A 17,899-nucleotide genomic window follows, 5' to 3' on the forward strand; every position below is an offset into this window, starting at 1 on the left:
CATTTTTACATAAATATGTAGTCAGTCACTGATGAAAATTATAGCATTAGAGCGATACTAATGTGTGAGTGTGTGCGTGTTGGTATTCATAACAAACATAGTTATATATATTTGATGCTCTTCATCTTGGCTACGGTTTCACTGGAACTCTCCAATTTCTTTCCCTGGGTAGAGGGACAGCCCTGAAGCATAGATTCAATTTAGATTTGCCTCTTCTCTACGTCCTTTCTTTCTTTTCCTCCCTCTCTGTCACACACATAACCATCTAAGTGTCTTTTGCTTTTAAGATGTTTTGGGAAAAACTCCATGAAATGAAACAAATACTACATGGAAAGGAAGCAAATTACAGCTTTGATGTTTCCAGTCATATGTGCTGTTCACATAGGATACAGAACATTTTCTTCCCCATGCTACGCCTTGCATGTGTTGCTACAGAAACAGTATTACCAGTATTAAAGCTTCAAAATGGTAGGTTTTTTACATATATGGCCTTAAAACCAAGGACCATTAGCCATGCTGGCATTGATCAGTGAATGTATGTGCTTGTGCTGCAGAAATCTGAGTGATGTAGCTCTGTGGCAGCTGCCTCAGCACCAAGAGAGATTCACTGCCAGAAACACACAGGGGAGACTAGTTGGCTTTTCCAAGTGATTGTCAAAAAGCTTTGGAGTAAACTTGCCAAGAAATGTTCAAATAGAAGGAGAAACATAAGAGACTGGAATTTAATGTAATCTGTTATTCTTTGAGTAATTAATCACTAGATGGCAGTAGTTGTACAGTATATTTTAAAAAACAAAACAAAAAACATAAATCTAACACTAATAATAATTACAATAGTGCAAGTTATAGCTTGCCAGTTTTTGCACCACGATGGCTGCTTGTTGGTGTGAACAAAAACGTGCTCCTTTTAGATCACAGAAGATGGACCACTTGCGAGATCCAAACTGCATAATGTCCAAGAAATTGGCGAGTTTATTTCCTTCCTAATTGCAGTATAACGATGTTGTTTACTGCTCCAAGTGTGGCTTTAGAGTCTGCTCCAGAACACTGCAGCATTATATTTTCAAATTCTGTAGCAGGTTTAGAGGGTTGGGTTGCCTCAGTGTTGACCCAGAAAAAGAAATAATTTAATTTCAGGTCTACCAAAGAGGCTAATCCTTAAGCCATAACTTCAGATGTTTCAAAGATCCTTCAAAGAAGAAAATCTGCAAACTAAGTGAATGACTTGCTAAGAAGGATGGTATAGATGTTTTTAGATTGCACAAGGTTATATAGGTTCATTTTGTACGTTCAAAGAGTTCAAAGTGTGTCATTTCTCCTGTTTTGAAGTTTCTACATATAAGCCCAGTGCATTCTTTCATATTATGCAATATGCATGAAAATGATTGCTGGGAATTCTTCAGTCATGTAATCCTGTCCTTGGTGTATGTAACTACAATGCAGTGTCAACAGGTCATGTCTCATGACTCATCTTTTATGAATACATATTTGCATGTACACGATTGTATGTTTTTTTTGACCATGCAATCACTCAATCAGCTCCATGTTTAAATGACATGGACACAGCCCTGTGTGTGTGTGTGTGTGTGTGTGTGTGTGTGTGTGTGTGTGTGTGTGTGTGTGTGTGGGTGTGTGTGTGGGTGTGGGTGTGGGTGTGGGTGGGTGTGTGTGTGTGTGTGTGTGTGTGTGTGTGTGTGTGTGTGTGTGTGTGTTTTATATATATATATATATATATACAGTACAGACCAAAAGTTTGGACACACCTTCTCATTCAAAGAGTTTTCTTTATTTTCATGACTATGAAAATTGTAGATTCACACTGAAGACATCAAAACTATGAATTAACACATGTGGAATTATATATGGAATTATATACATAACAAAAAAGTGTGAAACAACTAAAATGTCAAATTCTAGGTTCTTCAAAGTAGCCACCTTTTGCTTTGATTACTGCATTGCACACTCTTGGCATTCTCTTGATGAGCTTCAAGAGGTAGTCACCTGAAATGGTCTTCCAACAGTCTTGAAGGAGTTCCCAGAGAGATGCTTGGCACTTGTTGTCCCTTTTGCCTTCACTCTGCGGTCCAGCTCACCCCTAAACCATCTCGATTGGGTTCAGGTCCGGTGACTGTGGAGGCCAGGTCATCTGGCGCAGCACCCCATCACTCTCCTTCTTGGTTAAATAGCCCTTGATGCCTTCAGTGTGACTCTACAATTTTCATAGCCATGAAAATAAAGAAAACTCTTTGAATGAGAAGGTGTGTCCAAACTTTTGGTCTGTACTGTGTATGAATGCTGAAAATACTATTTCTTTAGCCAGAGTTAATGTGTTTAATTCAGGTTATATTAAATCTCTGTGGGGAGGTGGATATCCAGAAACAGCACTTTTTACTTCACACCTACTGAGGTGATTTTAGTGTTTGAAGGGAAATAGAAATCAAATCAACTGATATGGAAAAAGAGGAATGGATATCCTTTTGATCTTCAAGAGAAATGTAGGAGGAATACTGTAGTTTGTTTTTTAGGGCAATATATTCTTTTCCTAACCCGTTTTAACCCACATTCTGCGCATTTAAGACATGACTGCTAACCATTCAGTTGTTTTCTTTCTTAGTTGTTTGCATACTGTTGCGATGCGTCTCTTTTTTTAAAAAAAGACAATTTTCTTTTCTTTCAATTTATTTATTTTTTACTCTTCGAAATAATTTCACATTACTTTAGCAGACCTTGTAATTATCAAGTTGTCTTGTTTGATTACATGTAGGTTTGACATCACTTTTATATTCTGCTCTAATTCTGTTCTCCTTCACCTGCCTCTTTCTAGCATCTTGCTTCTTTCTTCTTCTGTCTCCTACCCCCTTATAGGAGTTAATTAAACAGAACCTCTGTTTTGCTGGCTCAGTCTTGGTGCCTAAGATAATCTCTCTAGTCCAAATAGAATGCGCACGCACACACGCACGCGTGCACATACACACACACACACACACACACACACACACACACACACACACACACACACGTACGTTCTGGACACACTTTAAAGGCTGTAATTAAATTTTCGGAAGAGGAGCGCAATAGAAAAAAACTTGAGTGTAAAGGGTGGAAGGTAAAGGCAAATGTAAAATTAGGCAAGATTAGGAGGCCATGCACTAAATTTTTTGTTGTTGTTTTTTTTAGTGTGGTTCTGCGTGTATGTTGAAGCATGAGCTAGTGAGTAAACCTTAGGGGTGTGAAGCGAAATAAATGATTAAATCGGGTCAGTGTTGGAATGTGTTTGTGTGAAAGAGTGAAGTGCCACGATTTCGCTTTCAAATGAGAAAGAGGGCATGTGCTTTTAGTCCCGGCCAGATTATGGACACCCACTGATTATAGACACCACTGTAATTAAACATGTTTTAAGCTTTATCACGGTATGTTTATGAAGTCTGTGTGTATTAGTAGTGTTTGAGGTGCTACACATTGCTTTTATCCTGTACCAGGTATTCATGTAAGCTTGGCTACTAGTGATAGAAGTACTTTCTATTTTAGTTATAACACATATCTAGTAGTTTTTTAAAAAGATAATTACTTGTATAAAATAAAAAACATGAAATAAAAGGTGTTACAGCATTGTTAAAGTTATAGCTATGCAGCTCAGTGCACTTGCTCTAAAGCAGCTTCAATGTATAATGCACATGCTGCAGATGTAAAATACAACAAATCAGAAACACACACCACTGTTAACTAACTTCCCAGTAATATGAATGAGAGAACAATGTTTTCAATTAAAAAAAAAACAATCTTTGTTTTTTTTATGTAAAACCCATGAGTCAGTGAGAGTTCAACATTAAATTAAAAACCTTGCAATTTCTCTTTTTTTTTTTTTTTTGCTTCATCTCATAAGATCCGCGCATAGTGTATCTGTATGTGTATTGGTTTACAGCATATTATCTGTTCTAATAAAATATTTGTATTCAGTTTCACCACTTGAATGTATGCATGTATGTATGAGGGGTCGTGTTTTTATATCAATAGTGGAGAACAAATAACCTCCACAAGGACGGGAATTATAAACATCGTCAAAAATATTTCCATTTGGTCCATAAGTTAAGTTCAGAGATTTAGCACTTACTAGCTGCATTCAAAGCTATGTCTGTGAAAAGTATGGATATTTCGCCAAATTTTGCGTTTGTGTGTTTGCGTTATAAAGAGAGAAAGACCGCAGTATCAGCATCAAAATTCCTGATTTGCATCTGTGTCTGCAGGCAGTGCCAAAGCCCATAGCATTGGAACCTTGTTTTGGGAATAAAGCAGCAGTGCTGTCCATCTTTATCAGATTACCCAGAGGCCCCGGAGGCATCCCAACCCCAGGACAATCAGGTGGGGGCTCTCAGTCTCGAAGTCTCTTAATCTACTCTTCATAGGCGGCTGATTACGCTGAGTAAGCTACCTATTTTCAGTAAAAACCTTTCTCTCCCTGTCTGTCTGTTTTAGGCCTGGCTGTAGCGAGTGCCCTGGTGGACGTGTCTCAGCAGTTGTGTGTATGCTATAAGGAGAAAACTGGAGGGCTGCGTAACCGTAAGCAGCAGCCAATAGCACAGCCGGCTACGTGCATCTGACCTTTGCCCATCACCCGCGATTCCTGAGCTTTGACCTCCGCCAGGACTAAGCCACGGACACATGCAACCCACAAACGGCGGAGGTCACATACTCACAGGTGGAGCAAGGATGCCTTCTAATTGGAGAACTGAGGCTCCCAGTCCATGGTGCAGAAAAGCAGAATGTGACGAGGGAGAGACGCGCACATGGAGAGAGGCAGATGGGGGAAATCCCTTTCTTACCTCTAACTGACTGCAGATAGGACTTCCGATTCGTATCTGCTATGTGATATTTAACTTATTATTATTATTATTATTATTATTGTTCCCTGTTTTATTCCGTTTTTATGCTCAGGAGGAGGTTCCCCTGCACTGCTGCACCATGGTCTCCATGGCAACATACAGTCAGACCATCCATAGCTAGCTATTGTATACGTACACGTGCACATACCCTTAAACCATTAGCAAAACCAAACAAAAACGAAGATCGGTGATGAGGCAGTTTGTGTGTCTGTGTCCCTTAAATCATGGCTCGATATGCAGTGGAATTCTGCGATTTGGAAAGTATTTGTTTGTGCAAGTTTTTATGTGGGAGACTGAAGTGGGTCATTTTCACAGTGAAACTACTTCATGCCATTTTTCAATTTGTGAAAAGCAGCCAATTTATTTTCATCTTTTCACTTCAGTCACTTTCAATGGTCTTTTGACACAGATCATTGCTCGGGCATTTATCAGTGTTTTCGATGCATAGAAGGGTTTTTTTTTTTTTTTTTTTTTTTTTTTAAATCCTTTTTGCCAGATATTCTGTATCCCATTTGAGACCCCATGCTATTTCTTAGACTCGTTCTAACTTCCGACTCGAAACAGAACCTGAGGGAGCTGTGAGAACGTATAAGGCAAAAGCCTTAGGATTAAATCTGGGCAGCAGCTTTTAGAGTTTTCAGAATGCCAGATGCCATTTCAGACACTGCTGTTTTTGAGGCACGCACTCAATCGCACACATTTTTCTTTTTTCTTTGTTGTCGAGTACTTGCATTTACATTTTTAATGTGTGCATGTGTAAGTGTTGGATTTTGTGTTTTTTAGGGTTTGAAGAGGAGATGTAACTTTAGACAAAATGGCAGATGAGAGACAAATAAGGCCATTTGAAATGTATACAACTTTCGATTCGAGGTTTTGTATGTATGTATTTACCTCAAGGTTTTTTTTAAACAAATTTTTAGAGGTATTGAATTCAGTTAATTTCAAAAGATTTGATTTAGTTGTCTAGAGGAAAATCTCAATTCAGTGAGCTTTCTACTCATCCCCTTGTATTTTATTTATTTTATTCCCCCCTCCCCCCCACCTCACCCCAGTGTTCTTGCGTCCCCGTTTATTGAGACGTTTATTTTTATGTAGATGAATTTGAATTCCGTGTAACCTCATAATTTTTTCCGCTAGAATATGTTCGGATGCCGGCGTGTTTTGTGCCTTTTGCACTTCATTACAGCCTAATGAAGTAAGGTGCAGAAACCATTTATTTCTCTCTTGTTTGTCCCATGCAAGTGTCATTTCAGTTATTACTCTGTGTATTACACTGTCATGCACTCTGTATATAACGACTTGTGACGAGGCTGCAGAATGGAACCTAGATTGGTTTTATGTGTCTCCGATTGCCTACTTGTCAATTCCCTTGCAATGGCTGAGCCATGATTGACGCGACACAGGCCTTTCACAAACATTATGGTCGATCAGACTGCTGCAACCAAACAAGACCTTCCACGGCTAAATCACATCGAACTGAGAACTGCTATGATTATGACGGAGAAACTGCCTTTCAGGTTGATGGATTAAATGTTAAGATCCATTGAAATGATAAAGAGGAACCAATAGCTCGGGGGTTATTCTGAACGGGACTGTCCACTTTAATACCTGCTCAACTGGAAGTACGATAGAAGCTCATTTCTGCAGTTTTAGGCAGCATATAATAAGTTGTACGAAACTAGGTATGACAAGTGCTCACACTCACTTTTACACACAGTGTGGAACAGAGACATGAAAGGAGTCTAGTCTTTTGGTGTGGGAGCCAATTAACCATTTATTTCAGGTTTCAAAGAGAACTTTACCCAGTCCTATAGTATGCCTCAACCCCACCACTTGCTTTCTGTACAGTAATCACTGTAGATATCGGGATCTATAGTTTAATGTGTATAATGTAGCAGCAGATGCACTCTTTTTGTAATAACAATGAACATTAATGTGAATGCCATTTCTGTTGAATGACTTGCTTGGCAGGTGGAGCGTCCCCCGGCTTTTACAGTGGGAGCTCACTGCAGCTTCTTTTTTGTATGTAAGATAGCGAATGTCATCATGAACAAACTCTAAATTAAGCACAAATATGATGTGTAAAAACAAAAAAATAAAACAGTAATATCAGTCCTGAAATGGTACCTGAAGTTGTAATTATTCATGTACATAAAGGAAGAAATGTTTTGTCTATAATAAATGCTGTAATAAAGGGTTCTGTATTTATTAAAAATGTAAGAGAAACATCAACTGTCTAGGGGTAAACACAGCAACAGGGTTGCCGATTAGATCTCTTTTTAGAAATGTTTGCTCATTAAATATATATATATATATATATATACATATGTATATGTGTGTATTATTATACATATGTATACACGTTTAAATATATACATATTAAATACCTAATGGAAAGGTATCATTGCCTTAATCACGTTTAATTAAAATCATTTGATCAGTCAGTCAGCTGGCAAAACGTGTGTTAATAATAGTAAAAAAAAAAATTTATCCCCATGTAGGCAACTTATAACTGGACTATATAATATATATATATATATATATATATATATATATATATATATATATATATATATATATATATATATATATATATATATATATATATATATATATATATATATATATATTGGAGTAATTTTTTGTTAACTAAGTTTACAAGCACTTTGATTTGATTCTGAGAGCGAGTCTACTTCCATGTTGGGAAAAGTAAGTTGTTTGCTGTACTTATGGCGATGAGAAGAAAAAAAAAAAGGACTACCTCAGACATAAGCCATTCATTTCTGCCCCTAAAAACGAGTGCAAGACTTTTTTTTTTTCTTTCTTTTTTTCTTTGCCTTCACCAGAGGGTTGAGTTGAGAATCTATTGCATAGCTACAATCTCTCACAACCTCTGATGCCCTACACTGAAAAAATTTGGATTTGAAATCAAAAAATGAATATAAGATCATAGATGGAAACATGAGCAGCTTTCAGCATTTGATAATACTATCTAGAGGTGTTAAACATGAAACAGACTACCAAACATTTAAATAGGCTGAAATAGATGCAATTAATCTGATTGCATATCTTTTGCTTTCAATATTGTCATTAATCCAGTGACCAACTGACATCACCAAACTGTTGCATTTTTTCACGTGAGGCTCCTCTTCAGAAGTTCAGAACATCTCTTCAGAGTTGCATGCTCAATCCAGTTAAGGTCTGGTGACTCATTCTAAACAGTCTAATACCTTCCACTTTTGTCTACAGATGACTTTCTTGCTGCAATGATTCAAAATTTGACTGAATAAATGTTTTTTTTTTGTTGTAAATTTGTACAATAAATTTCTGTAGGCTTCTAAATTCCCTCTGCTGCTTACATTGAGTTACACCATCAATACAGGTGGCAATAGAGAATAGTGAACCCATTCCAACAATGCACATTCTAGTGCGCTTTAACTTGTATGTTTTGGTTAATAAGCAGATTATTTTTTTCCTCCACACTTTAGGCTTTCCATCACTGGCTGTTTTTGGGGTTTTCTTCATAGCGCTCAACATACCTGTTATCAGCTGCTGTTCTTTCGACCTGTTTAGGTTTTGGTTGTTGTTACCTAGTGGTTTCCTTCAAAATTAGCGTATTTGTAATGCCGATGTTTGTTCAAATGCTCTGACTTTCTCTTATAGTCCGCTTTCTGGTCTTCCTGTTGTTTTCTGTTTTAAGTGCAGTCTTCACAAGCAAAACCCGGGGCTACAACCATCTTAACTAACTAGTCTACAGTATATTCCCACCAATTATCAAAAACCTGTTAAGCCTACTGTTATTTCCTAACCGTTACAAATGTTTAGAAACTTTTATTTGTACCAGAGCTACTGTAGGGGTTGTACACTGAGCTTGACTGTTTGGCTGAAATCGTCTGATTAGCCACTTTGAGATTGCAACAAAAATACTGTTGCTTTACCTCAGGCAATCTAGACGAACTGTGTACCCTGACTTGTGTGGGTTATGGTGTGAAAACGATCTTACCTTGAGTGGTAAACAAATCCAGGAGAAAAAGATGCTTTATTGTGGATATGGTTCGCTTTTAGACACTTCTCATTATTCTGAGTTTAGCCTCAGAAAGGGGAAGTTCCTGTTTCACAGAAGGTTCACAGATCTAAAGTGTTCGCCTATGTTTACAGTTTTGCAATCACTTCAAAACACCGACACTTAAAGCAATGTTCTGAGCTCAGATAATGCCAAATAATCCCAATGTAGTGTAAAAAAAATCAGGAAATTATTAGTGTTTTTTTTTTTTTTCCAAAACCTGATCTCAAGCAATTCCTACAGACATTTGGGTGCATTTTCATGCTGTGAATCTCATTCTACCACATCCCATAAGCGTTTTCATTGAATTTAAAAGGGACTGACTGTGAAGGCCATAGAGCATTGAACTCATTGCCATGTTCATAAAAGCAGTTTGCTTTGTGCTTCATGTTGGAAGTAATCATTAGATGATGGGTAAATTGTTTGAGACATTTCTCCAAAATCAGGTCACTGCTCTCAAAATATTTAACAGCACCACCTGAACCTTTGTCATTTTCTTCAATGGATAGTACATATTGTATTTATATAAATTAGAAGTTGCATGCATAATTTATTTACTAGGGTTAGTGAGACCTTTATATTCATGTAAAAACGTATTGTGGTTATTTTTTTCCCATTAATTTCATTTCTCGAAGTATAACGCAGGGCTTCATTATGCAGTAAAATTGAACTTTTTGCCCGAGATAAAAAGTGCTTTGTTGGCTAAGCTACTTATTGTGAGAGAAATGACCTGAGTTTGGAGAAATGTGTCAAGTCAATCAAGAAAAACTGTAACAGGCCCAACATGTGCCAAGAAAAATATACACCATGCACCATATACACCATGCACTGTTGACACAAAGCATCAATGGGTTCATGGATTCAGACCCTACCATAGGGATGCCTCAACAGAAATCAATATTCTATAGACCAAGTTATGTTTTGCAGTCTTCAACTACCCAGTGTTTGTAAGCCCTTTCCCACTTCAACCTGAGCTTTCGTTTCTCAAGTAAAATAACTGGAACCCGTTGCGATTTTTGGCTGTTGTAGCTACCTCAAGGATTGACATTGTTGTCCATTCTGGCACACTTTTCTGTTCATTTACATTTTTTAAAGAGCTTATGTGACTTACTGTAGCCTTTTTGTCAGCTCAGACCAGCCTGGTCGGTCTCCCTTTGACCTCAAGGTGTTCCACAGAATCATTGTTTTCAGAGCTGCTATTCACTGGATTCTTTTTTTATTGCCCTATTTTGAGTAAATCTCAGAATAAACCATATCCGCTTTATTTTATGTAATGCACTGCAGCCACACTTTTGACTTATTAAAACTGCATGAATCAGTAGGCGTACAGGTATTTCTACTAAAGTTCTGAGTAAGTATATGTACTACCATACAATAAACCATTGTATATTAATTGTACATTTTAGTCAAGTTAAATAATCAACACTTGCATTAAACAATGTTTCATATCTGTAATAATTGCAAAAGTAATTCATCTAATTAATCACGCAATGACTCATTTTAATCAGCACCCAATCTGACATATTGCTGGTTGAGAACTGAGACTGAAAGGTAGGTTCTAGTTTTTACACCTGAAGATCAGAATCTACTCAATTATCACATTTTGGGACTCTCATTTTGTTTGTGTTTTATTTTATAGCTAGGAGATTTTCTTTTATATATTAGCCGAAGCAGGTTTACTATATCAACAATTAAACAGACATAAAAAGAATGTCTTCATTGACTGCTATTACATTTACATTTATGGCATTTGGCAGACTTTACTTTGTGTGCATTACTTGTGTATAATTAATTCGGAACTTTATGGTTTGCGAAAGCTCAATGCAAACACTCATTGTTGCGCCACATCCTTCTGTGAAATATTTATGTTTGCAATAACTGAATATGATACCACTTCACACTTTTAGCACGCTGTGTGCTAACACTACCTGCCATCAACACCTGGGGTTCGGGGATTGTCATAACAACTCTTGATGTAATTCTGTCGTATTATGACAAATTACCCATGACCTCTGCAGACATGTTTGTGTCACTGTTGCTCTAAATTCCTGAGAGAAATGCAGCTTATTTTATGTGTCTCATTAGCAGTTTGTTGGGCTTCCTGCCATTCACTTCGATGTGCCTCCTCTGCAGAAGAGTTGGCTCCAATTAGATTCAGCGCTGTAAAGGTGTGATTTCGAGAGGAAGCTGTCAGACAAATGCACATGTCTCTGTTCTCCCAGGTTTGCAAGCTCTGCAGTGGCATAATTGGACCAAAATGTAGCACAATTTAAATCTATCTGAATATGGCAGAGATGTTGGCATGAGTGTGTATCCTTGTTAATAGAGAAATTTTCCAAGCAAGTGGTTCGGAGGCGATCACGAGGAAATTGCACACATCAGAATTCAGACCTCTTATATAACTACGGACTTGTTCGCTATTCAGCCACACATGAAGTGGAGTTCCCCGAAAACAGGGTTCGGTTTTAAACCATTCATTTGTGACCTTGAGCTTAAGTGGATTTTCCTTTTGACGAGCAGCATTGCTCCAGCACCACTGTCTGACAATTTATTGTGACCACGGTGCGGAAATGTACATTTTGGGTTGTAAATACACCGAAAATCATTAAATGTCATTTTTGGACTGTACAATATTAAATACCTACACAGACCAGGCATAACATTATGACATTATCACATTATGAGAGGTGTGAATTTAAGAGAGTAAATTTAACTGATTATCTTTTTATCATGGCACCTGTTTGAGGGTTGGAAATAATAAACAGTGAATAAAATTTTGTCCTCAAAGTTTTGAAGACGTGTTTGAAGCAGGAAAAATGGGCAAGTGTAAAGATTTTAGCGAGTTTGACAAGAACCAAATTGTGATGTCTAGACGACGGGGTCAGAGATTCTCCAGAACTGCAGCTCTTGTGGCCTGTTCCTGGTCTGCAGTGGTCATTGTTTATCAAAAGTGCTCCAAGGAAGGAACAGTGTTGAACCGGCGACAGAGTCATGGGCGGCCAAGGCTCATTGATGCACGTGGGAGCGAAAGCTGATCCATGTGGTCCGATCCAACAGACGATCTCAAATTGCTGAAGAAGTTAATGATGATGATGCTCGATAGGTCAGAATTTTTTGGCAGCAAAAGTAGACCAACCCAATATTAGGCAGGTGATCATAATGTTATGCCTGATCAGTGGCCATAAAGAAATGCCTGATCGGTGTATAAATGACACTATTGATTCATATTCTAATCCTTGTGAAGTTCATTGAAAGGTTTGACCTTTTGCACAAAATCAGCTGAGACAGCTCTTTAATCAGAGAGACCGCTTATCCTGATTATTGCGTGTGATTTTAAATTATGAGCACTTCCTTAAAGTAAGGACTTAAAGTGCAACCAGAGTGCTTTATCAGTGTCATGGAAAGAGCAGCATGTGCACCTAATGTTTAATAAAGTCCAAAACCAAGTAACAAAGAAACCATACCCTGATCAAGAAAACATACAAGACCGCAGTGAAATGTGTGCTATATGTGCTAAAGAAGGGTGAAAAGGAACCATGTGTGAGTGATGAGTGACATGTGACATTTAATGGATAGTGTAGTGGCTGATGGGAATTTCAGTCCACAGCCATATTTCTGACTGTCAGCTTATACTTATAGTATAATGATGCAACTTGAATTAAATTATTGCAAGCAATTGCTTCGTATTCAGGATACCAATTGACTATAGATTCACAATATACACACGTCATCACCTGTCAATTCACTTCTCCAAGCCTAGAGTTCATTGTGCAAACCTGTAGAATTTTCTGGATCAACACTATTTTGTGAAAAAAAACAGAAGAAAGCCATGTTGTTCATTAAAAGTGATGATTGATGTGATAATTCCCACTAAGCCTATTAATCTAGATAAAGAATTGATTCTCCTTTTAGATGTTCATTTTAATGCTTGCTGTTTTCTCATTCATGCTGCATATGATTGTATTCATTTCTCTATTTTATATTTGTTAATTATTTAGTTGTCTTTTGCTCTTGTGTTACATTGTATTGCAGTTGATAGTGCAAAATAGAAAGAAGCATTTTCTATTTCAAAGCAAGTGTTTGTGTTTAACGTATTTGTCTAGACACTTGTATATAAAACATCTGGTAGCCTCAGAGAATTAACTACACACATGGCCTTTTTTTTATCTGAATGGATCGCCTGAAAAATCTACTTAAACGCCTGAGTTACTCCACTATTGTAAACTTCGAGTTTATATATTGATTAAAAAATAAGTCTCTAACTCTAAATACTGCCCTCAGGGACTATCATGCTTACTTTACTTGTTAGCTTTTAAGCTTAGCCAGGATAATGAATTCCAGGCAGGCAAGTGGCAGCTGGTGGTCACTGCTGACACATTTTAAGGGTACTTTATGTAAAGTGTGACTTGAACAACACATTTAAGTAGTTCAAGAATGAACTTTAGCAAGGAAGCTACAGCATGTACACACACACACACACACACACACACACACACACACATATATATATATACATATATATATATATATATATATATATATATATATATATATATATATATATATATATATATATATATATATATATCTTTTCTTTTTTTTTAGTTTGTAAGCAGGGAATGAAATGAACCTCCATTGTTTTTCATAACTGTCCTAAAATTCTTCTAGAGAGCCGTTTTAATGGCCTCTAGCATCTAAAACTGTCCCAGTTAGAAAATGCCACACATCTTTTTGTTATTAGAAGTTGTAAAATAATAAATTGCATAATATTCACACCATGACAGCTCTAAAACCTTAAATAATTTATTTTATTATAATTCTTTTTAAATGGCAAGTAGTGTGCTTTCAGCTCTTAGAGCAACCACTGTAAAAACAAATAAAATAAAAAATTCAATGTAATAATATATGGGTGCTTTAAACATTTTGGGCTTCAATAGCTGCATTTTGTTTCGGCAGAATTTGTTCTGGCACAGTTCACTGATGTGAGGTATGCACAGATATTTCAACGTTTTCATTCAGGGTGAAATGTTAGCCATTCAATGTCATTACTGCACTACTAGACAATCAAGCAATGTAAGTGCAAATCAAAATATAGTTCCTAACTTAACTTCTTCCAGTATTTTTACATTATCAATCACAAAGCTAGTCACACAGTAGAATACTTTTCCTTAATTAGGGCTTGAACAACTACACATTTAGCATAACGTATTTGTAACAACTACAAATGTAGCATAACGTTATCATTGTAGTGCTTCAATAATCACAAATCTCTTTAATCAACTAATATTTTGACTGAAGTGCAATGATTTAGTAACTAATCACCATGTAGAGAAAACCAAAAGGAGTTGAAACACCATGTCATTTATACATATTAATATATATTGAGCATATACTGTCCTTACTTTGTTGTTACAGAAGCACAAGTTTCTGTAATGTAAAAATAATAGAACAAATGCATTATTTTTTATCTTTTTTTTCTTACAAGTAACTAGTGTCCAGAATTGAATATTAAAGTTTAGTACAATTGTCAGCATACTAATAATGAGTAACCAGTTTGATTTAGTTATTATGATTTTGTCAGCAAGGTAATATTAATTAATAAATCATTACACTATAGTCAACATAGTAGTTTATTATAAGGACTATGAGGGTAACACTTTATTACTTACGTCTAAGATAAGTGGTAATAAAGGGAGTTGGTAGCTTAGTTGTTAAGGTGTTGGACTTTGGATCTGAAGGTTGTAAGTTCAAACCCCAGCCACACCAAGCTGCCACCCCTGGGCCTCTAAACAAGGCCCTTAACCCCAAAGCTGCTTAGTTGTATGAGATAAATGTAAGTTGCTCTGAATAAGGGATTCTGCCAAATGCTATAAATGGAAGATAGTATGTCTATTATACAAGGAACCATATTATATTAGCAGCAAGGTAGAGTCTATAACTAGCAGCCTTATGGGAATGTTAATATGATAGCCAAATGGTGTTAAATTAAATATAATAAAATAATGTACAAATTGTAATTCTACATAGTTTCCTATACAATCTCAGCTATGCCTATTGTGCCTTATTTAAAGATTTATGTCTCAGTTATTAAGGGACTGGATACTTAAAACAGGGCAGCCCTTATTACTGACTACATCTCTGCTATTCCGTTTGTCGCTGGGACAGCAGGAAGTTTCTAATTTCACACTTGCTGTCAGGTTACGTCAGTCGAGCTATAAAGCTGCCAGTGTAACCGACAGTCTTTGATTTTTCTGGTTAGAGAGGCTATTCTGTCTGATGTTTTTTCAGATTTGGATTAAGAGCTACTACTGAACAGAATTATAGACTCAAACCTAAATGATATATGCAACGCTGCCTTGAAATTTGGTCAAAATAACATATTAGTCTTATCCTGCTAATGGAGAGTGGAAGCTTTTATCTTTGAAGTGTGCAAATGACGCTCCATCACGCTTCCTACAAAGAGAGCTGCTTTCTGAATGCAAGGCAGGACGCATGACATCAGCTGTTGGAGGTTGGGAATATGAACACACAGGACAAATAAAAAAGGAGACTCAGAATATATACGCATGGGCTTGAGGGAATAATTAGATATGTCATGAAGGCTTCAAAGCAGTTCAGTGGTGTGTAATGTTTTTTTTTTTTTTTTTTTTTTTTGAGCGTTTGCAGCTGGCCAGATTTAAGGCACAGCCGTGTTTGCTGACCCATATCCTGAAAACACATTCAGACCAACTTCAGACAGGAATCTGTGCAAAGGTTAGACTCTAACAACAAGAACAACAACAACAACAGAAAATGCATGTTACTCTCTGTGACAGTGTTTGCTGAAGAACATGCTTTGTGCAGTTTGTACATCTTCATATGGCAACTTTATTTTTCAAGAAATTACAATTATATCAAACAAACTCTGCCCACTTGCCAACATCACATCCTTTTTGTGTCCCAAGTAGATGATTAGTCAATAGATTTAGCAGCAAGCAAAAGAAAAAAAAGAAATGTGGCTCCTGCATATCAAATACACAGAAGGTTTCACTTTTTGTTGAGCTGTGTTTTATTTTCCATTGGCTGCTGTAACAGCTGTTTAGATTTCCACATCAACTTGCTCCTGCAGTCCATGCAGTCAGGTGTCAGTGTTTTAAGTACCATTGTGTGAAAGTGAATAATGACATCCAGAAACTGAGAGAAATTAGGCCATTTAATGTATGTTAGTTGTGTAACTAATTCTTGTAGACCTTCTTTAAAAACAGCTTTTTTTTTTTTTTTAACCTTCCTCAATGTCACGGTGTTGCCAGATTATTAAGTGCCTAGTAGTGTGTGGCACCTCAGTCTTGCTGTTGAGGGCTGGGAATTGTGTCTGCCACTGAAGCAATAACAATTTGCTCTCATTTTCCTGGAGCCATTGAGCAACATATGCTGTGTTATATGATATGTTATCCTTTTGAAAGTATCCACTTCCTGTAAAATGTAACTAACTGTGAAAGGGTGGGGTTGTGCTCGGGTAGGCTGTGCTGTGCTGTGCTGTGCTGTGCTGTGCTGTGCTGTGCTGTGCTGTGTGGTAAAGTCTTAGTGTTACAATAAGGAACATTTTCCTCACACCATCACACTGCCACCTCCTACAGGTAGCATTAGTCCTGCTACACAAGAAACTCTGTGGAATCAAATTGTTCACAATCTTTTCCTTCATCAGGGAAATCATGATGTAAATGGAACCTGGATTTACTTGAAAAGGAAAGCATTTCCAATCCTCAGTGTTCCAATTTTGCCTTTTTACAGTTTGCTGCTGGTCTTGTAGTTAAGGTAAGTGAAGGATTTTGAGATCACACACACCAGTGTGGATTTGTGACTCTGGCATGTCTTTTTGATTGCATGATTCTCAGTATGCTCCACTGATATGTACCTTGTGTGCTCGTCTAATCACTCATAGCTGTTTTGCATTTCACACAATTCTTTATGAACCAATCATGTGTGAGAAGCCCAGGAGTAAATCCATTTGCGAGATGCTTCTCTGTCACGTTGAGAAACACCAATCATGCCAGGATAGCCACCTCACTCACAGATTTTGTGTATTCCACTCAATGCTTAACTGAATATGAGCTGGTTCTGGTCTGCTTGATTTATTCCATGCATCACAGGTTCATTTGTGGTTGAAAGGTGGAGTTTTTGTGAACCCACATCCAGGTGGTGGGCTTATGGAATAAGCTCTCAGTTCAGTGTAAACGCTTGTGTTTTATCCCAGTATGTGTGTTCTGCATGGCATTTGTTTTAAAGGAAAAGTTAAGGTTTTTTTCCTCACTCATAATCCACTAAAAAAAAGTTCAAACACATGGCAGTTCAGTAAGTCTGAGGGTAAAACAAAGGTGTGTAGTTCACACAGTTCACTGAAGACAAAAATCATGACTGTATCAAGAGAGAATATCACTAATGAGAAATTGACTTTTTTCTACACATTACAAAAATAAAGTACATCATATTATTTAAACATCCCTGTGATTCCATCGGAATAAAGCATCATCCTGTGAGTCATCATCTCCGCAAACACTAGTGTATGATTACAGCTCTTGAACGAGACACTCGTCACTGTGCTTTGTCCCTTACACATGCTGCTGAACTGACCTGATTCCTCAGTACCGATGTACCAAAATCACTGTATCTCAAATTGGAACACATTGGAATAATAATGATTAGGGACTATATGATAAGTCACAAAAAGTATTAGTTTTTTTGCACTGCAAAGTGCGTTCTTTTTTTCATTTTCTTTTTTTTTCTTCTGTTTGTCTCCCCCCCACACCCCCCCAACCCCCCCCACACACACACATAGGCCTTCATAGAAATTCTTATACACACACACACACACACACACACACACATACACACACATCTATATACATATATATATATATATATATATATATATATATATATATATATATATATATATATATATATATATATAAAATAC

General features: G+C 37.0%; 2 protein-coding genes and 1 long non-coding RNA gene across 5 annotated transcripts in view; 2 read left to right on the top strand and 1 right to left on the bottom strand.

Annotated features, from left to right (window-relative positions):
* The window catches only part of atrn (attractin), a 60,641-nt gene extending 55,895 nt beyond the window's left edge, over positions 1–4,746 (top strand). Inside the window, exons 29-30 of the mRNA XM_083540208.1 lie at positions 4,245–4,359; positions 4,474–4,746. Coding sequence (XP_083396334.1) covers positions 4,245–4,359; positions 4,474–4,598 — 240 coding nt within the window. The 3' untranslated portion in view covers positions 4,599–4,746. The remainder of the gene's footprint in view (positions 1–4,244; positions 4,360–4,473) is intronic.
* Positions 4,747–4,983: 237 nt separating this feature from the next.
* Positions 4,984–7,001, top strand: LOC310725366. The gene is made up of 2 exons (XR_014533340.1): positions 4,984–5,558; positions 5,664–7,001. It is a non-coding gene; the product is annotated as an uncharacterized lncRNA (long non-coding RNA).
* Positions 7,002–15,786: 8,785 nt separating this feature from the next.
* gfra4a (GDNF family receptor alpha 4a) overlaps positions 15,787–17,899 on the bottom strand; it is a 112,712-nt gene continuing 110,599 nt past the window's right edge. The window contains exon 9 of one of the 3 annotated variants that reach the window (XM_083540250.1): positions 15,787–17,818. The gene's annotated coding sequence lies outside the window, so the exon portion shown is untranslated. The remainder of the gene's footprint in view (positions 17,819–17,899) is intronic. The other 2 variants (XM_083540251.1, XM_083540252.1) reach the window with 2 other exon arrangements.

This window comes from Silurus aristotelis (assembly GCF_946808225.1).
Source record: "Silurus aristotelis genome assembly, chromosome: 4".
In the NCBI taxonomy this organism is placed as follows: Eukaryota; Metazoa; Chordata; class Actinopteri; order Siluriformes; family Siluridae; genus Silurus; species Silurus aristotelis.